Source organism: Scatophagus argus, chromosome 14, assembly GCF_020382885.2.
Source record: "Scatophagus argus isolate fScaArg1 chromosome 14, fScaArg1.pri, whole genome shotgun sequence".
NCBI classification, from domain to species: Eukaryota; Metazoa; Chordata; class Actinopteri; family Scatophagidae; genus Scatophagus; species Scatophagus argus.
The window spans coordinates 7285211-7311027 of NC_058506.1; the positions used below are offsets into that span (position 1 = coordinate 7285211).

Here is a 25817-nt window from a genome sequence, read left to right on the forward strand (position 1 = left end):
AGCAGGAGAGCAAGATTGTGAACAGAGATTGAGCAGCTAGAGAATGAAAAGATGGCACAAGATGGAGAAGATGTTAGACTGTGACAGGGAGCAGGGACCGAGAGTCTCTGATAAAGAGGAATAACCCATAGGAGGAGCACATAGAACAGGGAAATGCTAAGATGAACTGCTAACCAAGGATATACCTAATTAGAATGTGATTCCCCTTCAGGGAGATAACAAAGAGCCCACATAAAATGAAGCATTAGACAGAAAAATCAAACAAGACAGAGGAATTCCTCCCCAGCTCCACCTGTATGGTGACGTGAAGTCTTTTTTCAAGCACTTGAGTGACAGAGTGACAGGTTGTACTGGTGCAGAGCTTTATTCATTGCAGTAGAGATGACTGACAGGGAAAAAATTGGGAGGTGAGCATGATGTGTCACTCCATTTAAGTTGACTAAAACACAATATATGAACCCCCTACTGTCAGCCTCTGCATCACTGGGCCCCAGAAATATCGACATGGATGTGTGTTTTGTTCTACAAGTTGAACTTTGACAGTGGCACATCTACATTTTGAGAAGGTGTCAGTGGCCCACAGTGGAGAGTCATGTAGTACATGATACATTTTAGATCCACTTGTAGCTGTTTATTGAAATTATGATATCAGTCAGACCTTTTTGAATTTTGTGCTATGTGTTCTTCTGAAGATTCTCACAGACTGAAGTAAGAAGACCTAGGTTTATTGGACTAGGTGGCAGAGAGGAAATAGTATGTGGTCTGTAAGATTCTTTGTGGTTCAGTGAAGCAGACATCAACATATTCCCTTGTGGTGCTTGGCCAAGGAATTAAAAGCAGATTCAAGCAACAGCAGTAAAAATTTCTGATATATGTCATGTATGCAGCCTGATCTGCACCAATTAATTTCGTTTTCTGTATGCCTGAGCAGCTGCTTCCCCGTCCCACATCTAATTCTTGTCTTTAGGCTGTGTTAGAGTGCAGTCCATTTCAGTTTCCCCATGTGGATTTTAAACTCTTATGTTCATGCATGTAGGGTGCACATTGCTGTACTGTTGGTTAATCTTATCAGAGATGTTTATGTACATGCATGCATGTGTGTGTGTGTGTGTGCGCGTGCGTGCAGGTGGATGAATTTGTTTGCACTGAAGAGTGTTGCATCACACCCCAAATTTCTCAATCAGTTTGATAAGTGCGTTATTTTACTTTAATCAGTTCTCTTCATAATCTTTAGTTCCCTTTAAATTGATTGCATCAGACAGCCTGAGCAAGATGCATGGTTTGTTCTGCACAGTGAAATTAGAGGGAGACCAAACACTGGTCTCTGGCTGTTCCATCTGTCCATCCTCCATATCTCAGACACTGCTGATCAGATTTTGATTCATAGTCAAATCAGCCTGATTTACAGTATTTATTACTGACTTGTTTACATTTCCAGGAGTTACTGTTTACATTACATGCATTTACATTACAAGTTCTATTAAAGGACACATGTATCAAAGTGTATGTTAAAGTAAAAGTGCAAAATGTCAGTAGCACAACTGTAATTCCCTGTCGACTTTTTTTTGTTGTTTGTTTTTTTTTTATTTGAGTTGACTTCACATAGTTTCTCAACTCTTTCCAGCAATTAAATTTTTATTACAAAGAAAACAAATGTTTTATCTCTACTGACCCAAGCCTTAAAGCAAAGCTGTTAGACCAAGCACACACCTGGAGTCCCATCATAACATAAACCACCTAAAAACCCTGAGCATCACTCAGGCCCCATGAGAGGCCTCTTCCCTCTCCCTGAGATACAGGTTTGACCAGCGATCCTGTCATGTCCTGTACAACCTAGGCAACAATCACTCTTGTGCAGATCGGTGTTTAGGTATCTTGGCTGTGGTATGAGGGTTAGCACCAATACAGCACTAGTGGATTGAAATCAGGTTGCAGACACAAACTCAACTGACCACATACGGAGGAATTTTGATGTGGCCAGTTGCCCAGCATGAGGTCTCCCTGTGTCTTCCTCTGAACACACTCATTGCCATATGGGCTATTGCGAAGGGTGAGATAAAATGGAATAAATGGCATTTGCATGATAATGAGGTTCTTTAGTAATGCTGTCTGATTTCCCTGCCTTAGATCTCACAGATGATGCATGTAACGTTGTATACTTGTTCTTTTTTAACTCCTGTCATGGATTTTCCTCTGCTTTCGGTGCTTGCCGTATCAGTATCCTACAGGGTACCACCGCTTTAGCCATTGCTGCTTCAACATCATGAGTTCCCTTTGAATTTTTGGTACAAAACAAACACAAATAAGCCAAATTAAACAAATTCAGATGTGGAGGAAGACAGCATGCAGACAGAGAAGCAGAATGTCAGCCTGATGGGGCTTGTTTGTCGTACGAGTGCCAGCTTGGGACCCTGCCCATGTGCCAGAATAGCATGCCGATGCAGGGGTGTGGGTTTCCTCAGTCAGATGTCATTGTGCCTTGTCAGAGTCCTTGCCTATTGAGTGAAGTAAGACCATGCCAGCCTGCACCAGCACTGTGGCCTATGCCAGCCACTGTTGGAACTGCCACCGCTCGAGAAGGAACAGGTCATAGGGTTGGCAGTTTTGTGGAAGATTCTGTGGAAACAAAGTCCTTGCAAGTGGTCCCCTGAGGCAAGTTGTCATGAGTAATACGCTTATAATCCTGAGCGCGTTCTAGCTCACGTATTATGCTCCGCTCGCATCAGCTGCTGCTGTTTATTGCCCCCCAATTGTTTGTAATATTTTTTGGAGCAAATAGGTCACTGAAAGAGCCTAACTGGAGCAGAATTAAATGCTATAACCTGGATTAGGCTTTGATACCATGGACAACCATGGACGACTATAGCCCTCCTACAAATGACTTTATGGGGCAGTGCAGCTGAATACAATCTGGATGATGATGCATCAACACTTCACAGTTTTGAATGTGTCTAGATTTCCCTTCGCCCAATTTGAATCTGAAATTGTGCTTTCGCCCGTGTGCTCACTGACAATGACACCTACACACGCTCATCCCCAACTTTGGCTGCACGCATTATAGTTTTTTGTCAAATGACTACAGACAGACCAGACCTTTGAACAGAGAAAGGACATGTATCATAGCTCAGACCATTAACTATAGTAAGTAAAGAATTGAAGTAAAGAATTGACTTATTTTCTTTTAGAGTGAACTGACGTATTATTGTGTGGCAGAGATTGCAGCCATGTATGAAATCTAGTTGGAACCAGAATAGAAGTCCCATTATCCCAATAAATCTTCCGCTTGCCTTCAATTTCAAACTACCTTCTCTTACACATAAAGTTGATTTCTCTATAGTTTCATCATTGTGTCCAGCTGACTGGAAGACTTTGGTAACATGAGTAATAATAGCCTGTTTTTGTCAAGAGCTGAAAATTATTGGGGCTGTAGTTCTTACAGTTTTAATACGTGTCATAAGTGGCTTTTATGTGTTATTTTCTTCCTCTTTTAAATTATTTTTCCCTATTTTCTATATCACTCGTTGTCAGAAGTAGCATGATTCCTATAATGAATTGATCAAAATCACTTTTCAGTTCCGATCATCAAAATCAAAAGCAGGATCAGTGATTCTCACAATATTTTGTTTCTCTCCACCTCTGTGGACATTCAAAGTAAATAAAACAAAACAACAAAACACTTTAAATCACTTTAAGGACAAATCTTACAAGAAGCCTCAGGCAGCACTATAAAATATTTATCCTGTGTGCAATAAGACGATTCACTGACCAGTGGCTCAGCTAACTCTGACAGTAGACAATTGATTGATTTGTTAGGGAAGAAGGTTTACTTAGGACAGATTTAGGAAACCAAACTTTGTAACTGTTTGTTGTAGAGAGGTGGTATTTTTTATTGAAAAAATGTCAAGTATTCTGAGCTTGTTTATCATGTTAGGTTAAAAAAGAGAAGAAATATTAAAAAATTGAGAAAATATATTATAAATGTTGTTTAAATAATGAAAAAAAGGAAAGCATAAAATCACAAGTGATTTTGGAGAACACTTCTAGAACATTTTTCAGGGACAGATTCCCAGTCCTCTTCATTGTAATTGAGATCTACATGAGCTACTTAGCTCTTATCCACATGTATATAACATGTTTGCCGAAAGACACACATATATATAAGCACACATTAGGTTTCATAACTAGTGCTTTTAACACCATGCTGCCACTGGAAAATGTCCGGTTTTAGCACTAAGCTTGTAAAATGAATGAGTGAGCCAGTATGCCTAAGCCACTATCCCTAAGCTTTAGATGTGCTCATGTATTACTCTAACAAAAGTGGATGGCTCTCTGTACTAAGGCAAAAATTGGATGGCACGCGGCCTGCTCTTGCCACGCCAGTGAGTCTGGGCAACAGCATGCTGAAGCAGCAGGTTTGGAGGTGGTAATGTGCGTGTAAACGTGGGCTTTGAAAGTAAAAAAAACACATGGAGAAAAATTTCTTAATTATCCTGGTGTACCTTATGGCTCTAATGGACACTTCTTATAGCTGTGTGTCCACTGGCGGGTTCATGGGACCCTGAGTTGAAAGTTTAAGGATAATTATGTAGGCAGACATAGAAAGTGGTTGTAGAGCTCTGTTGCTCTCAGTGGGCCTTACTAAGTCTCACCCCAGATGTGATTCACAGAGCAGATAGAGAAGGGACAGGATGCTGGCTAGGGGCCAGATCCACTTCAACCTCAGCTGGTTGGGCAGCCTAGGCCTGCATCAAGAGAAAGGCCCCGGGGGGTCATCTCTCCATCATAGTGTGATAGGGACTGTGAGCTGTTGAACCTCCCTCTAACCGGTGTTCTGCCCTTCAATGATGAATGGCACTTGAGGGACTGGAATTGTACTCTATAGGTCTGACATGTATTTCCTTATTTCTGGTCAGTTAAAGAGGAATGGAACCACTCTTGTTTTAAGGCTTTCTCACAGTGAGTAGACAATATCTCGCAATTTACCGCAGTTCAAGAACCTTACAAACTCCAATAGAACTATGTACTGTGTGAAACTGAAAACTCCTCTTTACACTAAATGGAAATCAGCAGTACATTTTTTTAAACAAATGGAAATACCCTCCTGGGGTTGGATCAATTCTTAATTTGCAGTTTTGTGTTAACATGGTATATCATGCAGTCAATATTTTACATGCCTTAAGCTAAATAGAAATTACTCGAATTATTCTTACTTAACCTCATGACCAACAACGTTACAGGGTTATGAATTTAAGGTGACATAACAAACAGTTTACTGGCCTACTACACATAACCATCAGAATGTTTCTGCAGGTTTTGACAGAGTTTTTGATCCCATTTCAGTGACTACTTCACTGGTTCCAAAAATTCTGGCTTTCAAAGCACACTTTGTATCTCACATTCTAGCTCAGACTATCCCTGAAGAACCCTTGTTCTCAAGCCAAAAGTAATTCTGACAGAATTTTGCATGACGATGTATCTTGTTTCAACCATGCATTTCTGCTGGATCCCTGCTCTAATTAGAGAGCATGCTTGACTTCATTGTAAAAATGTTGACAGATTTTCTGTAGTTCCAAACTACAGACCTGTAATGTAGATTTTCAAATAATTCCTTGGTCACTACCAAAGGTCTATTTTACTTAAAACAATTATGCATGTTATTTTTTCTCTTCCCCTTTGGGTCCCTCCCTCTCAGATGGTCATGTTGTAAGGCCTCAACACTTGTCACTCATCTTGATGTGCTGTCTACTTTGAAACAGTCTCTAGCCTGGAAATGAGGTACCCATCAGACAAGCATCCATCGCAGGCACTTAAAAACAGATGGCAAGTGCAGACACTTTAATAAAAAAAAAGAGTAAAAAAGCAACAGCAGTGTTTACTCTTGTTGTCCATTTGCTGTATATTTATTTTCTTATCTACCTGCTTTTACTTCTTGATTATTGGTAATTGCTATGGCTTCCTTGCACTTGATAGCCCCAACTTAGTTCACCACAAGTCACATTTGCACGACACAAAACTACAGTAAATATGCCCAGCGTTGTTCATAATAATGCCAAGCCATGAGCACCCAGGTTCGCAGACTGACCCAGACTACTCTACATGACCCAATTTGCCCATCAGTTGATTAAATTTTAATTTTATTATCTCACAGTGTAGTGGATGTCTTGTCCATTTATGTTATATTAATGTGATAAAACATTTATGTTGCTGTTTTAATGGTGCTTTAATACATGGGACAGCACTAAAGTGAAGATATGGTCTTCATTCAATTAACCAAAATACTTAGCCTCCCAGATTTAAGTGTTCTGCCTCTCCCCCACATTTACTCCAATATCTGAGCAAATATTAGGTCAACTGTGTGAGATTTCTGCTGGGGGTGTTTCAACAACATCAAAGGACATGAATGTTGACCCTTCTTCTTCATGCTAAAGCTTATAAAAGTCAGTCAAACACAAACAGATGAATGCATTGGATCAGTGAGGAACAACAGGGGATGGTGGAATCCTGCTGGCCTCAAAGCCCAATTTGATGACCCCCTGCTGCCTTCTGTGTTTTGCGTTTCTCTTTAAGTCCATATTTAAAGACTTAGATTTGCAGTTTCCCTTAATAATTATGTGTTCAATCATGGTCTTGATTCCATGTGATATTTCTTCCCCTTCCGTTAATCAAACCCTTGTCAGAAAAGCTATCATCTGGTAGAGGGTATAGACTGGTAGAGCAGCTCTGAGAATTTGCTGCTTTGCCTCTCTGCAACACAAAAGGCAATTTTCATACTTCATCTTGTCATAAATTTGAATTGTCCTGCTCCAAACGCATAGCTGTACTGTTCAGTGCATTGTGGGAACAGAGCTTTCCATTTGACTGCGTTAGTATGCTGACTTTCCCAGAGAATTGTCAGTCATGCAGCAACTCTCCATCTAAAGTAAATGGTCAAATAAAGCTTTGCCTCTCCTGGGTCGTTATTTAGCCACAGCGTGGACTGCTTACACGATTCTACAGATCAGATTTTGTGAGATTATGTTGATGTTTGTCCATACTTTTCCACGACATAAGTGCTGTGACTATATTATTTAAATCTGCGTGTATTAACTTTTATCACTTTTATCTCTTTATCACTTGTGCTGATTTATGCATTTTGCCTGGAATACTTCCAGGCTCCATCATACTCTGATAGCAACCTGAGCCTGATAATTTGGTTTGAGGATATGATGTATGATCAAATGATAAAAGTGGTCTTAGAACAACCATGGCCATAGGCAATGCTCTGTAGCACACAAGATACAGAAAAATGTCACCACACAGTTAAAAAAATGGGAAACTGTGCTCTTCATTTTATTGATTTTCTATTCAGACTATGCAGGTATAGGATAATTAGCAGCTAATGTTATCTTTCCCAAGTTAACCATGTCTCACACTGCAGACTGTGGAGATCAGAGGCAGAATTAACAAAGAGATAACATCATGATCGAAAGGGGATGAAAAACAACAAATGGATCATGGAAGACATCTGTTTTACATGTCAATAAGATCAATGAGTGAAAGATAGTGAGCATGAAAGTGGTACTGCATAGGAATTAACTCCAGGGGAAAATTCGCCCCTTTGATAATTAGAGCTGAAGATCACATATAAGGAAGACTTTGATTTTTGTAATGATGAAAATAAAACTGCGCATCAATTGCACCCACGTTACTTGGTTTGACCATTTTTCGCCTCTCTCTTAGTCTCAATACAAAGAAAAAAAAAGCATTTTCCAATAAAAGCAAGAAAATGAATTCTGTAAGAGGTTAAACAAAGGCTTTTATAGACAGGTTAGTATGTGTGCGACAAACACATATAAAAGCAGAAAAGCAACATATTGCGACCTTAGCAGAAAAAGCCCATTACTGTAAGTGTCTCTATACATGTTTGGTTTAAGGAAATAAAAAACTTTAATGCAATGAAAATTAAGAGTAAGACTGCATGTTTTCCTTTCTGCATAATGAGTCATCCTCTACCTGCCAGACTGAGGCCATGGAGTGCTGCCATTGAGGGAGAAAGGGCCATAGAGTGCAAATGTGAAAGCCTAAAGCAGGAAGAAAGCTTCAAAGGCAGGGACCAAGAAAGAGGCATTCAGACAAGAAGAAGAAAGAACGTTTGCGTGTGAGACAGGAATAGACAAGTGACTCTTCAAGTAAATGTCACACAGGAATCAGAGAAGGGTTGGATAATAAAACAGTCAGTCTAATTATCATGACAATGTTTCTCATGAAATCAGTCATGAACATCACAAAAAGGTATTTTTGGTGTTGGTTTTTTTTTCCGACGCCATCTTCACTTCTGACCTCAGCGCTGTCACCAATTATTAAGCCAAATAAAAGTCTTGCTTTTTGTTTTTTTTTGTCTATTTTTTTGTTTTTTAGTCAAACTGATGGATGCTGTTTTCTTTTTCTTTGACCTGTGAAGAATCAGTAATGGAGATGTACTTTGTGGCAAAAGAAAAAGTAAAAAAAATATCATCTGCCTATAACTCAACACCATAGGGATTTAGCCTTATTTTTTGAGCATTTCTAATTAAATTACACAGTAAACTGAAAGGGAAATACGAGGTTTCCTATTTCAGGAGTGAGAGAATCAGAGAGAAGAAGGAAACGAGTGGGCCTAAATGTAATAATGCAAGTAGGTTATTACATGGTTAGCACAAATATATGATAAGATTATAAAATTTGCTAACCCTTTACAAAATCCGTTTCCCAGTCAACCTATGACAGCTGAATGTCCATGCAATTATTTTCTACATTATTCAGTTTTACTTTTTTGTTAATGTTCATTGTGCCATTTATATGTTATCCTCAAATTCATTTTCATCTTATTTAGCATATGTATAAAGAAGTGGCTCAAGGCTGTATCTTAATCCTAATCAGCATCCCTATAGTTAGTAATACACCCTACTTCAGCTGTGGAGCAGCCCACACTAAAGATTTAAATGAACAGCATTTATAAAATACCTGCACCGGCCTAAAGAACAAATGCAAATTTCTAAATTTAGCCACTGATGTCTGACTAATGCTTTTCAAACTCAACATGCGCATTCTACTTGGAGTCCCTGAAGGTCTCTCTGCATGAATATGAGATTAAATCCAGCATATAGAGTAATGCTGTTCATTAATCCAAGCTGACTGCTCCAATGAAAGATTTAGGCAAAACAATGTGAGCATCTTTCCTTCTGGAATTAACTTGAGTAACAATAAATCTATGGTCCAGACATACTTTACTGTAGGTTATGTAATGCCTTAATGCAAATGGATTTATTGACATTTATTGACAGCACAAACAGAGTTGGTGTTGTTAGAATTAAGTCGATTGAGAAATAGTCTTGAAACTGGGATTATATGATAATCATAAAGCTGAATCTCTTACGCTCATGATAAATAATTACTTTTGTTTTTTAGCATTGGCAGCCACTGCCGATCAATATTCTGTTGTCAAGGTTCACAATGCAATTTCCAGACAGTAATTGGCCAGTGAGCCAAACATATTGTTGTGGGCAGAGCCATGAAGCTGTTGTCCACACAGGCATTTTACAAACACCTCTGTGCACCAACAGGGAAACGATTATTTTACTTACAAAAGCAACTATATCGTTTCCTCTTGGTCTGCCACCTATGTTTTGATTCTGTTTTATCTGAAGATGCCCTGTGTGTGTGTGTCACAGTCTGACAAAGCCTTAGTACTGGTTGACATTTCACACCGCACATCAACTTCTCAATTGGAGGAGCTGGTGCATGCCGTGATCTGTCAGCAGGTGCTAAGGCTTTGTCAAATGCAGTGATACAAAAGGCAGTCTTCAAATAAAGGAACTCTAAGACAAAATGGTGGATGGCGAGAAAACTGACAGGAAGTGTACCATCACTCACTGAACCATCTACCGCAGCTTTTCCTGACATGCCTCTGGCTGACATGTCCACTCATCAGGCAGCAAGAAGCTCACCTGCTCAGGAGGCAGAGTATGCAGACTTTACTGAGTCTTGTGAGGGACTTTGATACATGTGCCTTAAACTTCAATACCAGTTTTTATCTTTGCATCACCTCCTGCAGACAATTTCACAGAGAATTGATGAAGCTGTTTCCACCTCAGTATTTAACAATTTACGAACAGGCCAAACAGGTTACACTCACATGCATTCACATTCATGTTTTTCGTTGTTTTCATGAAACAAAAAGGCAGAAAACAATTTTTTATGATACGTTTTAAAAATAAACTTTTCCCACAAGCCTGTCTAAGAAGGCAGGTGATCTACAGAATAGCATCACAGTATTGTAACTAAATTGTTAGCTGCAGCTTTTTCTCCCCTGTTACCTTCTTCATAGGCAAGGAGACAAAGCCTTCAAACCTACACATTCTAATTTTGCTCGCGAGATGAGAAAGTGCATGCCTGAGGTTAAAAACTCCTCCATTGTTCTTTTGTATTCCATTACAATGAGCAAGGAACATCTGCATGTCAACACTATGTTTGTGTGCTTGTAGCAAGTTTTCCTCTCTTAAAAATTCACCACTCTGGAGGGGAAAAAGACTGTTTTTGGTAGCTTCTGCTTACTGTGAAAAACTGTTCTGAGCACCTGAATAACAAGACATGACATGTCGTAGCTAAAGAAATACAAAACCCTGGTTTCTTGTTTTTCTTCACAAAGGTTGACAACCATAGAATACATTCACACTCAGTTATTATACTGACAGCCGGCACCAGGCACTAATGTCTGCTCACATGTGAGATATTTCGTATTTTTTCCATTTGTTTTTTGGAACGGTTTAGTCATTTACCACATAAACTGTTTGCAGGGACCACAAATATACCATTAATATGACTCACACACTCCCAAATGATAGTAGCTGCTTTACCCCCGCCATCCCTCTATGAGCTGTGGGTCTCTCATATTTGTTCGCCATCGATCATAGCAGTGTGGCGCACACGCTGGAAAGCAGCCGGTGGGGAGAGGCAGCATTTGCAATCAAACAGCGAGGAGCAGTGTGAAATCTCAGGAAGAGGCAGCTTCCCCCATGCCTGTGGGCAGGGGATCAGACGATGAGGAAGCCTGCCTCAGACACTCAACACCTCCCACTGGCACCCTGATGCAAGCAGCATGCAAACCCACCCCTCACATGTATCTGTCAGCCGGGGGGTTAAGCTCTGTGTGTGCCCCCACTCTGTAACTGCACTGTGGAGTGCATGTTACACTACTGCAGTGGAGGTGCTTTTGGAAGCTTTGCTAAGGTTCACTCTCAGTCGCCGATGTGGTACTGGAGGTGGTAGAAGATGGAAATTACTGTTTTTCTTTTTTTCTTCACTTTTTCCATGATATTGCTTTAAGCAAGCAGATGGGACTGACCCAATATAAAAGGAGAAAGCGACAGGTGCAATCTATCTCCACGTCTATAGGAACAGGATTCTGTGCAAAGTAAGAAATGTCATTGCTCCTCACAAGCTCTCTAAATCCAGTCAGTCCGTTCCAGCCACTGGCATAATAGTGCTGTGATTTGCCCATCTGTTCTCCATTGTCCACCTTGGCTCTCCATCCATGACATACAAGACTATAAACTGTAAAGGGTTTGTTCCAGACTCTGAACAGATTTATTTCAGGGACAAGTACAGGAGAAAACAGGCTTGAGTGGGTGAGAAAATACCAATTTTCCCACCTTGCCTTTGGCTGCTCCTTCACCCCATGGTTGACTCATTTGCTCCACCTTGTCCAACAAATATTCAAACAATCAAGTGTGGGAGTGTGTTTTGATGTGCAAAGCAGACGGTGTTCTGCCACACACCTGGTGGGTACTACAACTACTTATGACTAATAACCACAAATGGAAAAAGTGTAATTATAAGTACTTTTTTTTTGTACAGATAGATTTGAGTGTAACACAGAGGTCAATGACATCAAGTAAAAGAACTAGGAATGGCTACCAGGGTAGTACTACCAATAAGCTTGGTACCACAGAGCACTGATTCAGGCTATTGGTGCCAAATTTTGGTCCTTGAGACCCCATCTGTGTTAGAGAACAGCTTACAGTGAAGAGAAACGTCGCCCCTGCAAATGTGGCGACACTTTCAAAACTCAACAACACTCACTGCAACCTGAGGAAACACCTGCAAACACAAAATACATCTAAAAGCTGAAGCATGTACTGTGTTTGATAGTGTGAAAGCCAAGCCAATACTGTGCTTTTGTATCATCAGTTTCTTCATTTCAGTCCAATAAAGTGTGTGGACAGTTTCTGCAGATGCTCCCAGGTCTTTGAATAACTTTTTATTTTGAAGATATGCCATTGTTGCACTGTATTTGGTGACATATTTTTCACAACTGGAATTTTTCATTTTTGTTGAAACAGGGAAATGATGATGACTCAAATGATACAGAAAATTCTCATCACATGCTGTAACTACACAATAAGCAATTTATGTTGATTTTTTTTTTTTTTTTTGAGCTGACATGTGTGACTGAAAATTCTATGCACTATAGACTGCTAATGACAGCATGTAGGAACAATTCCTCCAGTTTGGAGTTGGATATCGACCTCTCATTTGTTAAATTGTCTCTTAAGAACACACAATATGTCAAAGTGACTTTATAAATAAAACCATATAAAATTTTGATGAAACACTAACAGACAAGGTAATGGCCTACTAAAATAGCTGGCATTAGAGCATCTATGTTCTCTCTCGATGACGTGTGATATGTGCTTTGGCACTGTTGGAAGAAAAGGGCAGACTTTGGCAAGCTTGACGATGTATTTAGCTGTCACTGCTGATTTTATGGCCCTTGATGATGATGAGTACATTTCAGGATGTGTTTTAATTCCTGTCACCGGTGCATGATATCATTTTACATTACATGTTTTCTTTTAGTTGGCATTCCATTACATAAGTCCAAATTTTATTTTCTAAAAACACAGACGACCTAAAGTCAATTACTGAACCGACCGTCAGTGAGAATGTGGCACTCAGTGTTAACCTTGATGTCTTTTATCCTCCCTTTTGTGAGACTGAATGAGTTCAAAGAGAAACGATTCATTAAATGGGAAAACGTGGACCATATCTGCTTTTTTTCTTTCTTTTTTCTTTTTTTTCTTTTTAACTATGAGCTCCCTGTGCATGTATACATCCCAAGCCCTCTCACATGCTCACATGTAAATGGCAGTTTCTAATTCACAAAGAAAGAAACATGCCCAATTGTGGCAAGCAGTTTAGAAAACCTTTGTAAATGTACCTTTTTCCCCCTGTAAACTGATTTTTTGATGTGGAGCTACTCCAAATTTTACACGAAGCTGCTTGGTGTGGCATAAACCTCCTGGAAGCTGTGCAGAGGTTTTAATCAAGTGTGAAATCCTTTTGGAGTAGATGCCTACACGACTGTGCTTGTGCTTGGGAGCACATTCCTCAACCCTCTCCCCAACTGTCTTCCCATGAACATCTTTTGTAGTAAGAGCCCATTTCACTGCAGTGATGCATGCAGACAACGCTCTTAGCGGCGCTGAGAAAATGAAACTCCAATCATCATGCATGAGGCAGTGCATGGACATGCACAGGCACACATTCTCTTGCCTTGGTTTCTTGTCATTTCTTACAGTTTCAACCTGTTTCGTCTTTCTTAATCAGGCATAAAAGTGTAGTTCATTCATTTGAAAGGAATCATTGACATGTAAACCACTGACTAGTAAACAGAGGGAAGAATTTGCCACTTAAGCATAATGATATAATTAAGCATGAATAAGGCAGAACATTGCTCAATTGTAAAGTAAATGTATTAAATAGCCTAAACATCGAGCAATTTGGGATTATTGGAACAATGAGATTAACAACAACAATAGATCAAGCTATGTATTCTTTAATAAACAATGGGACATTTGTATATGGATTACCCACGAGAAATGAATATTTTAGGCATGAATAAGGAAAATGAGAGCAAGTACCTTCTATTAATTTTATTAAGTATTTACCAATCTTTCTCTTTGCCACTACACAAGTTGTCTGACTTTGGCTTTTGATTGATTGAAGTCTTGGTGGGCCAGATGCAGTTTTTCCAGCCACAGCGGTCTGACATTTTGCAGGATAATTATCTTGCCACTGGTCATGAGTACAATACTGATGGTGCGTCTCATAGGCTTACTGTCAAGCTGGCATTTTCTCTGTTAGCTGTGAACTCTCGCTAGAGCTTCTAATACGTCATCTCTTGTGGTTGCATCATTCACATGCAGCAACATCTTTCTACTCCATGTGTGCGCAGCTCTGAGCTCTTTGCTTTCTCCACAAGTACATTCTCACACTATCCCGTACCCACAAAACAAGACTGTGCAACGGTGATGGACACGTTCTTTCATAGCGTGGACAGCACTGAGGCATTACACTAATGCATTTATCACAGCAATCAAAAGTTTACATGTGGATGACACCATAGTCTTGCAGATCTTAGCTGTCTGCTCCTCTCTTCACAGACATTGATTTGGCTGTCCTAGTCTGACTCTGAAGGGATAACAAAGATAAATTGAGTGGTATTTCCATTAAGTGTGGCCTGTATGTTTATCCTGTCAACAGGTGGGCTGCTTAACAAGTCTGCTGGCTGCCAGCTGCACATTCCTGCTAAACAAATATGGGTTCTTGAGTGCAGTTTTACTTTCAGAAACGGTATGCAGTCTTGAGTGATAGCTGAAGCAAACTTATTTTGGAGCGCTGACAGCTATTACGTTAAAATGAGGTCACTCGGTCATAGACCCATTTATTTAATTAGGAACAGTTGAAAAGAAAATGGATGATAATCAAGGGCAGAGAACTCATTTCAGCACTGTCAGTCAATAGCTCATTCAACAATGGTTTTGCCCAAAGGCAACCAGCTTCCCTTTGTAACCAAACACTGCATGTCTACAATATGTGTGTGCCTGTTTTTTGTCGATTCTTGTTGAGTCCTTTTTTATGTTGACATGTTCATACAAATCACATGTCCTCGAAATTAATATCTTGCTGATTAATGTTATAACAGTATAGTTATACATTGCAACATATCAGACAAACTGCTGTTGGATACTTCTAAGTGACACAGATACAGCTCGCCATCTCCTGATTGTATCACATCAGCTTGTGGACTACACACACAGTAGTGTTCATTACACACTGCATAGCAACAGCTACATAGCAACTGCTGCTGACTGCTTAGCAACAGCTGCAAAGACGTCAAGGAGGGTGGAGGGGGTTTTCACGGGGTGTTTCAGATGACACCATTTCTGTACACAAATGCCTTTTAGGACATATTTATTAATTAATCAATTCATTTATTTATTGATTGAATGTTGTTCAGATCACTATGAAGCTCTCTGATGGTGCTGTTTTCTCTCTTCTACACACAGATATCCGCTCCCTCCCTGACGTTGCGATGACTGGAAACTGTACCACCGAGTGCAGCGAACTGGGCCACTCAGACGCCTGCTGGATGCCCGGGCATCCCTCCCCCGTACGCAAGACCAGGAACCCCCCGAAACTCTCCACCTTCGTGCCTTACCAGGAGAGAGGGAGCCTGGGACGCCTGGCAAACGGGAGCGCCAGGCTGGGCGGCGAGGAGCACCGGTCGCGCCTCCCGCCCTCCCGCAGTGCCTATTCCAACAGTGGTCGCGACGCCAGTCAGGACTGCCCCTTGGAGGAGATGCCCCTGAGCGTAGCCTCTGAGTTCCCGCCCACCTCTCCTTCTGCCCACACTCCAAAAAGAGAAATTTACCTGTGAAGAATATCATCATCCCATTGGTGCACAAATGAAGAAAAGATACACTCACTTCAGAAGGAGAAACAGGCTGTCCACACGCTAAAGCCAATGCCCATTTTGTAGTTAACAATAGGCTGTGACTCATTCAATCACTGGCATGAACACTTCTTTTTTGTCATCTCCTCCTTGAATTATTAATTTATGAGGATATTTATGAAGAATCCCACAAAGTTAATTGATGCACTTACTCTTTTATTCATAGAAAATCTTGAAGGATACAATTCAAACTGATCAAAAGGAAATACAGATGGCAATTGCTACATAAGTAGTAACTAATTATCGTTGTAGTGAGCCAAGTCCCATTCCGTGAAGTGATCTCTTGAATTTGAAAGTTGTGATCAGTGCTATTGTGCCATTATTAGATATAATTTAATAGACAGCCAGCCAGGCCCTATCAGAAGGCATAACACTTTTGACTAACAATCAAATGAAATTGTCTATCTTAATGTACAGTGCTGTAAATACATTTGAATGGTGTGTTCTACATATATTTTTGTCTGGCATAAGCTGAAAAAAAAATTGCCTCAGAATCTTAGCATATTTAAGCTTTTCTTTGCTGCTGCTGTTTAGACTTGATTGAAACCATCTCCAGAATTGGAGCTCGGTATTGTGGTAGGCATTTATCCACTCCACACAATCACACAGACACACACACCCACACACACACCTTTGACCCCTAATCATAGTAGAATGGCCTTTACCTCTACTCCCTCTAGAGCTCTGCCACTGGTGGAGAAAGCTGTGTGGCAACATTTAAACTGACATTATGTTTCTCTGACTCTCAGCACTGTGACCTGTTGTTCATCATGAAAACGGTCGACTTGGCCACAGAAACCCCCCGAGTCACAGTGCCCATCACAGAGTTCTCACTAGACACGTTGTGATTGGCTTTTCATATAAAACCTGGTGACTTACCCTGATGATAGAATCACACCAGTGTATTAGGTTTAAAAGCTCTTCTCTAATGTGACAATCAGACAGGCTCTATGTGTAACTCACAATCCCTTCCCCTAAAGCTCCCAGTCCTTTCCCCTTACGATGAAAAAAGAACTTCTGTGGAGTTATTTACATAAAAGGGCACTTCAGTGTGGAGAGCCACTGCAAGGGTTGAGTACATAGGAGGTTAATGTCCCACTAATGTAAACTAGATGAGAGCTTTATGTCGAGAGTACTTGCTTTGTTTTTGAAAAATCTCAGTAGATATACTTCTTCAGAGGTGACTACAATATACAGTTCACCCACTGACATGAATTAACAGACAACGTATACTGTCAAGTTAAAAAACAGATAGCGATGAAGAAATCTTGGGAATTATCATCAAAAACATGACAGTAAGCTTAAAGGGGCAGTTCATTCCAAATTCTAAAAAAACACATTTTTCTTCTTACCTGTAGTGTTACTTATCAGAATTCCTTTATTAATCCCTGGAGGGGAATTCTTGAATCCGTTATCCGTTTTTTGGTCAGTGGTGTAGTGGATACTGTTTTGGTGTGGGTTGCAAAGTTTCAGAGAAAAAAAAAATACACTTGAAAAACTCACCAACAATGTTGTCTCTTCCCAGAAATCATAACCTGGTTACTCAAAATAATCCACAAACCTTGTTGTGAGCAGTTTCATGTTCAAACTATTTTCTTTCTACTTACATATCACCGTGCAGAAGGAAACATGCCTGAGTAGCTACACATTTCCCTCTGTGTGGTGATACTGAAAGAAAACAGATGATACAAAACTGCTCACAACAAGGTTTCTGTCCAGCTTCAAATATATTTTTTTGCTTCTCTGAGGACCACAATTAAAGTACCATCTAGTTCCATTATATTCAAGAGAGGGCAGACATCTCTAGTGTCGATATCTCCAAAACTCAGCAACTCACACCAGAACAATGTAGATGGACAAATTGCACTAGAAGAAAGAGGAAAAAATGTATTTTTAATTTCTTTAAACAAAGGTTTAGATTATAGGAATCAGGCTAAATTTACTGCAACTCCTGTTAATTATGATTTCCCTTGTATTGAGGACAACATGCTTCATAAATTATTAGGCATTTTTCCCTCGTCTGGCTATTGAACAGAGAATGAAAAATAGGGCATGCCCGTGGGCTTCATTTATCTTTGCAAAGATTTTCCAAGTGAATCTGAAGGATATGTCTGAAGGACACCATGTATTAGTCAGTAATTTGATGTTAATGATGACAACACTAGCCTGCCTTACAACATCGTAGAGCTAGCCAGGGTCTTTGATTTAAACATTGATTTGATTAGATTTGTAGATACCTTTCACCTCTGCAGAGTATCTTCTGAGTGAGATTGTGTCTCTGAGTAAGGGTGGAAAAGCTTAGAATGGACATTTCCTAATTAGGGTGAGTAATGAGTCCTGAGCTAGGGCATGTGTGAGCACACCCCCAGGACAAGGCACCCACCAGATAATGCAAATCCACCCGCAGAGCTACAATCAGTTAAAAGGGGTATTTTTATCAGCACTTGCCTCATCACGCTGCCATTGAAAACTGCATTTAGAATAATTAAACTGGAAACATATGGAAATTACTGGACATGGCCATGATTAAATAAGGTGGGCGATTATCCTGCCTTGAGGGGGAGAAAGCACATTATGCCGTTTTCAAAGCCATTTAGTGACTGAAATAAAATTCAAACAACAGCCATGATACACTGTGATTAAACCCCCACGGCTTCCCCAAGCACCCCTCTCAGAGCTCCAGATAGCCGCTCCACGAACTCAAAGCAGCGGGTAAGATCACTGACCTGGAATTAATGACAAGTGAGAAGGACAGCAGTGAGTGATAAAAACCAGCGTCAAATAGCCTCAATCACAACTTTATCTATTTAAATGCTTTGACTCAATTCAGATTCACAACTGCTTCGCGTCCAGATTCATCTCTGGGTTAAATCTTAACCTGATTCCAGCCTGAGTACCTTTATCGCTTAAATGAATCTGGATTATACCTTCAAATTTGTCTCTTTGATCAACAGTACATGAAATAAATGGGGTAACTCCAAATAGGAGTTTGATTTAAGTCGTCTGCAAACTCAGAACAAGCCTGGGCCTATTTTCCGCTTCTCTTAATGAGTCGGACTCCAGCCAATAATCACCTCCTGCTACTCACCCCTGGAACAATACATCACCAGGTTTGACCTTTCTTTTGAACTCATGCTGAATGAACTGTGTTTACTTCTCTCTCGAACACAGAATGGTCCTCCTTGATCAAAGAGGACATCATGAAGCACCTAAATACACTCAAAAGTATGTTGAATAATGTTTAATTTGTACTTAACATTGATTTTAATGTTGAATTCACTTGAGTATCTTTTGCCTCTCTGTAGTGTGTATCGTATGGTGATCATTTCTGTGGACAGATGGACAAATTGCTGTACTGAAATTGGCAAAGGACTTTTTTTTTGTAATGATCAAAGACTTTTAGCAAACTGGTTGTGTGAAAAAAAAAAAACAAAACAAAAAAAAACGAAATCTGTTGGTGGTATAGTGTACATAGATCTCCACAACCCTGAGTCTGTTGTCAAGCAGGTGATGATTTTAGCATGAATTCCAAAGATAATTGGTAGAAACTGTTTACTCTTTTTTCTTTTATTTTACTTTCTGAAATGTCAGTACTGGTTCAGATTCAAAAGGCCCTCTCCCAAACGAACTGAAATTAACTGAACATTTCATCTTTTTCACAGTTCATCTAGAACAAAGACAATTGCCTTGAAAATATGTCTTTGCAAGAGAGAATCTAGTTGTTATTCTAATTGTTGGTATATTTATATAGGATAAAATGCTTGTGATGCCATGTTTTTGTACAGTTTTATGTACATACAAGTGAAGCTTTCTAAAAGTTGAGAAAAGCCGATGGCATATAAAAATTGTAACATGTTTTCTTGAGATGTGCACATCTTGCCTTGGTTGGATTGACCTTTGCTGAGTCAGTGTGAATGTGGCCGTTCTATGCCTGCACTGTAGTCATTCACCGGCTCCCACCTCCTGAGGACTTAATCAGTTTTTATGTTTATTGTGATCAGTGGATTGTCTTATCTTACCAGTTTGTTAAACTCCTGTGTTCTGCTTTGTTCCGTTTTCGCATGTTGACAAATTCTCTTGTAATACTGTAAGTCCTCATGAACTTTGTAATAAAATCACTTCAGGGAAAAAAAAAAAAGAATGCTGTCAGTGTTTTCTTTGTTTTCTATTATTATTCATCACTTTTGAGTGTTAAACAAGGGTTTGGTTGTTGCATTTTTATAAGAGGTTTTGCAGCCTTGGAGCTACATTGTGTAAAATGTGTCTCACTCTAGGACTCAGGCTCATTAAGGGAAACTAGTATTCTTGTCATGTGGGTACCAGAGCCTCATTTCTGAGTCAGGAAGCTCCAGAATGTTTAGAGAGAAGCAATCCAAGGCTTGAAGTAGGAGAGTCCCAGGACCTCTGTTCACTACTTCAACTGGAAAAACAATGTGCCAGAGACACACGGTCACCATCATTCATTTAGCTTAATACGGAACATTTCTTTAAAGCATTGATTAGATTCCCGTTGCTACACATTTAATGCAAAGCTTACAAGGTTGCTTTATTGTGATGCTAATTATGAGATGTCCATGTGCATTTCCTTAAAAGTCAGAGAGGTTTATTTTTAGTGGACAATGAGTTACAGTTGAAAGCATTCGCTGAAGAGGGGAACTCTTTCCACGTCTGGATGTTCACGCTCTATGCATTTCTACTGTGTTTGATCATTAGCACATGAGCTGTGAACTTAATTGACTTAATTGTTGTCGCACAGATACTATATTATTTAATAATGTGTAAATTACAATAATGTAACATGAGTGATTAAACAATTTGAGGCATCTTTCACAAACAGTTCCCAGGATGATTCAAGTTTTAGTAATGTAGTCCTAACTGTGTAATTCTCTCACATACAATCAGAAAGAATATAGCACTATATGCCACAACACATTTTACTCTTTGTTGCCTTTCCTTCTAACAGTGGACCAGTCTACAGTCTGCATTATAATTACTTCAAAAATAAAACATATGCTGTTGGTACCCTAAGACTACTGACCTGCACTGGCCAAAAGAACTGTAGCTAGTAACTCTCTGAAAATTTGAAACTGAAACTCTGGAAATAAATAAAGACAACAATGTCCCTTGTTATAAGCCTATTAATCTGCACCCATGATCCTCAGTCATAGCTGTCGCTGAGCATTACAGCTAAGATTTAAGTCAATGTATGCCTGTGTTGTATGAAGATTTATGTGTTGTGAGTAGTTGTATGTATTCTTTTCATACAATATCTCAGTGAACACTGGCAAAAAGAGACCTTAAGTATAAAATGGCTCATCACAGTTTACTGGATCTTGCAGACACCACAGATCATTGATTTTCTACAAAAAGCCAACATATTCCAAATACAATTTTACAGTGAATTCAAGATTAGATCCAGTCATGTATAAATGTGAGAATATAGTCCAATAACCAAACAGCATATTAATTGAACGATGGCATAAGAATAGTAATAATATATATAAGAAAATCTAATAATAGTTTAGGAGAACTGAATGTGAAATGAATCTCTTGAGAATGTATGTTCTTGGATATGGGTATTCTCCATGGCCTCTTGCTCCTGCTGACCTTACAAGTGGTGCTTAGCACAGGTTGAGGCAGAAGGATGTGTGCTGCTGAAAACAATACACAATGGAAAATGAGGGTAATGGGCAAACTAACGGAGAACAGTTCAAAACTCATAGGTCACTTGGACCAGAGTTTAAAATAGACCTTAAAAGAGATCTTGATACATTAAGCATTTTAAGAGGTTGCACAGTTCTGGCCATGATCTCTTCCTTACCCGCCCCACTAACAGTATAAGAGACTGCTGTGCGGCTGTGTGTCGTGTTGCACCAGTTCATTGCACATAACATGTTATGGCAAGCTCAGGGCATAACTGCAATGCACGGACCATAATGAGAAATCCCAGTGCTTTTAGGAATGAAGGATACGTTCTGTCTCTGCATAGCCCAGCTCTGGTCTAGTCTGATTAGACTGAGACTTGGATAGACCAAGAGAGCCAAGGTCCCTCACCCTCTTAACTGATGTTAAGGCAAGCAGTCTTAATAGAAAGCAGCTTGAGAGGGATTCAATTAATGGGTTCCAAGAACCTAGTACCTAACGAGTGCCTTGAGGACCACTGCACAGGGAGACATCTCTGAACACCAAGAAGTGAATCCCTAAAAACAGACATTTTTTAAACTTAATAATGGGATGTGCGAGATTTGAATTGGTGAACAATTGCTCACACAAATGCAAATTTAATCAGAAAAGCCAACACAGCTATGCAACAACCTAAAACTTAAGTTCTGCTCATCAGTTGGATTTTCATGAGGCATGGCACTCTGAGTATTGCGAGACCCAAACACACGGAGGTGAGCTCCATCATGGAGGCCCCCTGCCGCTGCTTGAAAACAAAAGTTCAACAGGGCAGCCCTCCCCACTGAAATACATTCCTGCATGCATGTCACTTTCAAGCGAGGTCACTCTCAACCACTCACACATATACACTCTCACATCCAAATTTTTCACACGCAAGGTTGCATAATCAAACACAAACACACATTACTTTGGGCAAATACTCACCAGGATGCAACATCCCAAAAACCCATCATTTCCCCACTTAAACCATGACTGACCCAGATAGCGTATTCATTGATATTAACTCAAATAACAGAAATCCCTTTTTTTCCCCCACAAATTTTTCATATCCTGTTTTCATAGATTATAAACAATAACAAATAAATAGAAATAATTTCAAAACAGTTATTAACCAAACAATAGACTGATCATCAACTAACAGGAAGTTGCATCCACCAAGACAATGAAACATTGCATTGGGGAGTTAGGACTTGGTGACAGTTGGCTCATAAATAATCCAACAGCAATGAATATTTGTGAATGAATATTTATATTTTCTCTGCTATATGACTCATTCTCCCACTTTTTTTACTCACTAGTAACTCAATTATACAGAACATCACTGATATATCAATCAGTTCAATTATAATAAATGTCCATGTACTTATCTCTTTAGTTCTCCACAGTAAGCAGTTTTAGAAACACCCTTCAAGTCGGCACTTTAATGTCTGACTCCTCAGAGATCCAGACTTTGACGAGTTTTAAATGGACATCCTTCATGGACACAAATGATTTTTTGAACAGCTCACCAATTATTCTGGGAGAAGTATAATGCTGTGTAAAATAAAGTTCAACTTGCAAGAAGAAGAAAACATGAGAACAACACGGCAGTGGGGATAAAAGATTTGACAATACTTGTGCAATAAAAAGAAAAGAAATTAATAACTGGAGGAAATATAAATTGAAATTCACAATGCAGGTAGGATACTGATAGGAAGAGAGACCCACTCGGACCATGTAAGCATATTCAAACCACAACAAACGAATCACTATAAACAGGGAGGAGACAAAGAAAACAGCAGATACAAAGAGCAAAAAACAAACACAAGATAATAAACCTAACAATAATAGCTTCCAGGTCCTGGAAATCATTAAGAAATAGATGAAACTACCAATTTCATTAAGTGGAAAAATTGCAGTCATCAAGATTTCCATACTGAAAATAACATTTTTACCTAGTTCCAGTTCACCCACCAAGTACTTACTTTACTATCTAGATCACAATAATAACTAAATGTTATTGGGAAAATGAAAAACCCAGAGTCCAACTGTCGACCTTACCCCAAAACAAACAAAAGAAACCTCATCAAATTCTGCATTAGCAGATCCACTGAACAATGTTACCCCTGATTAGATACTATCATATCAACAGCCACAGCTCTTGGTAGAAATCCTGCTCTTAACACAGTCTTGTAAGTACACGCCACTACGGAACAACCCAGAATTTCAGTTAGGAAATACTCAGCTACAATGCTTAAAAGATTAAAGGTATGTCACAGCACAATATACAAAATTCTGCTTTCAACATCTTTGAAGAACAAGTTTGACAAAGGCCAGGAATCCTCAATACCTACAACTCAAATCAGTCAATAATATTTCACATAAAATCAATATGAAACTGTTCTAGCCAATAAAAATTGCAAAGCCAATCAATTCTCTGATGAAATAACAAAACTGATCAGACAATAATTTCCCAATCAAAAATGGGAAAGAGATTTATCCACATCACTTGATCTTGACTCCTGGTGAAAATCTTTACAAATACATTCTCAATGACAAATAAACTCAATATAGGAACCCACAGGACATATATCACAGTCAACAAAAATGCACCAGATAGGTCTCTCTGCTTTAAGTTACTGCTTCCTCTACACCCCTGATGCTTTAGATGATGACACCTATGCAAACTGGTACTGTCCACCTGTACAAGATGTCTGGAAGGAAATCACTGATAAATTGTCCCTGACTTTGGAGTGCGGGTTCCACTCTCCCCATCTCTTTGTATACCAGGTGACCCATCATCAGTCACACAAAACTCTTTGAAAAATAACACTGACTGTGCTAACCGTGGCCAAGTTAAGCTTAAAGTAAAAAAGCAGAAAAACTGAACATCTCATAATGGATAGACCTCTTCCATAATACATATGAAAAATGGACTACCACTATCAATCATGGAACACAAGAGTCATAGAAATCAGGGGTTGGTAATCCCCAGTGCCTTCAACTTCCAAGTCAACTCTCCTATTATTAATATTAAACTAAACAAAATATAAATGCAACACATTTGATTCTTCTCCTTTGCCAATATAATCCACCCACCCAAGGTTGTTCATGACCATTTAATCTACCAATTCTTATACCATGGCCAGAGTAAATTTAGCAGCAAGACACAAAAGGTGTTCATCCTGTATCAGCAAGGTCTCTCGGGCAAACGTTTCAAGACAAACAAGAGTTGTCCAGATGTGCTGTCCAAGCTCTTTTGCAGAGGACTGAAATGCAATGGTATGCCAAGGAAACACCCTCAGCTCAAAACTGTCAGAAACCAATAAGACCCTAGTACACCAATTTCCAGACTAAAGAAATCAGACAATCAGGAAGTGGTCTTCATGGCAGCCTCACAATCAAAAAGCCAACTTGGAAACAAAGACAAGCTGCTCACCTCTGCACGATAAACACTAAAAATGGATTGCAGAAAAATGGCAGCAGATGTTCCGGACTGAAGGATCCAAATTTGAAATATATGGTACTAATGGAAAGCAGTTTGTTCACAGAAGGGGCGAGTGTGTGCAGGAAACAGTGAAGCATAGTAGAGGGTTCTTGAAGATTTGAAGTTGCGCTCTTACAAGTGGAGATGGTATTTGGTCTGAGTTAGCAGTCTCCTTAATGCTGAGAATTACAAGCAGAATGTTATCCATCATGTGACAACCAGGAAGGCATTTAATTCATCCCAAATTCAATCTGCTGCATGATAAGAAACTCCAAACATAGTCATGAGTCATAGGTTTTGTTCAGACTGCAGGAAAATTAGGTATATAAAACAGGGTGCCCACTTTTTTTTCTTTTCTTTGGCAAGTGACCAGATTGGATTTGTGTGTTCAGACATCATCAACCAATCTGTATGGGTTGCTGTGGTAACAACACAGGAGTAACATAACTATGTACATCGGTGGCACATCTTCTCAATGCAGAAACAAGAGAAAAAGAGATCCGACATCTTCAATTGCTCTGTGAAGTTGTGGAGCAGACAGTTTATTCTAGTGTCGTCCGTACGTCGTCGTTCTCTGTGTTGCCCTGCACACTGCTCTGCTAGTACTAGCATGAATTCTGCTCAGCGCAACCAATGCACTTCTGTCACTCTGTTTTTGGTGTCGTCGTCGTGTGTGCTTCAAACCGTTCTTAATGAGGTTTGAGTCCAATTTGCAAAAATCGGATTTCAATTGTGGGCGGCACGGTGGTGCAGTGGTTAGCACTGTCGCCTCATAGCAAGAGGGTTCCAGGTTCGAATCCCGGTCTGGGCCCTTCTATGTGGAGTTTGCATGTTCTCCCTGTGCCTGCGTGGGTT

General features: G+C 39.6%; 1 protein-coding gene across 1 annotated transcript in view; it reads left to right on the forward strand.

Moving 5' to 3' along the window:
- The window catches only part of pcdh1a (protocadherin 1a), a 67902-nt gene extending 51722 nt beyond the window's left edge, over positions 1 to 16180 (forward strand). The window contains exon 4 of the mRNA XM_046411371.1: positions 15369 to 16180. Coding sequence (XP_046267327.1) covers positions 15369 to 15739 — 371 coding nt within the window. The 3' untranslated portion in view covers positions 15740 to 16180. The remainder of the gene's footprint in view (positions 1 to 15368) is intronic.
- The last annotated feature ends 9637 nt before the right edge of the window (positions 16181 to 25817 follow it).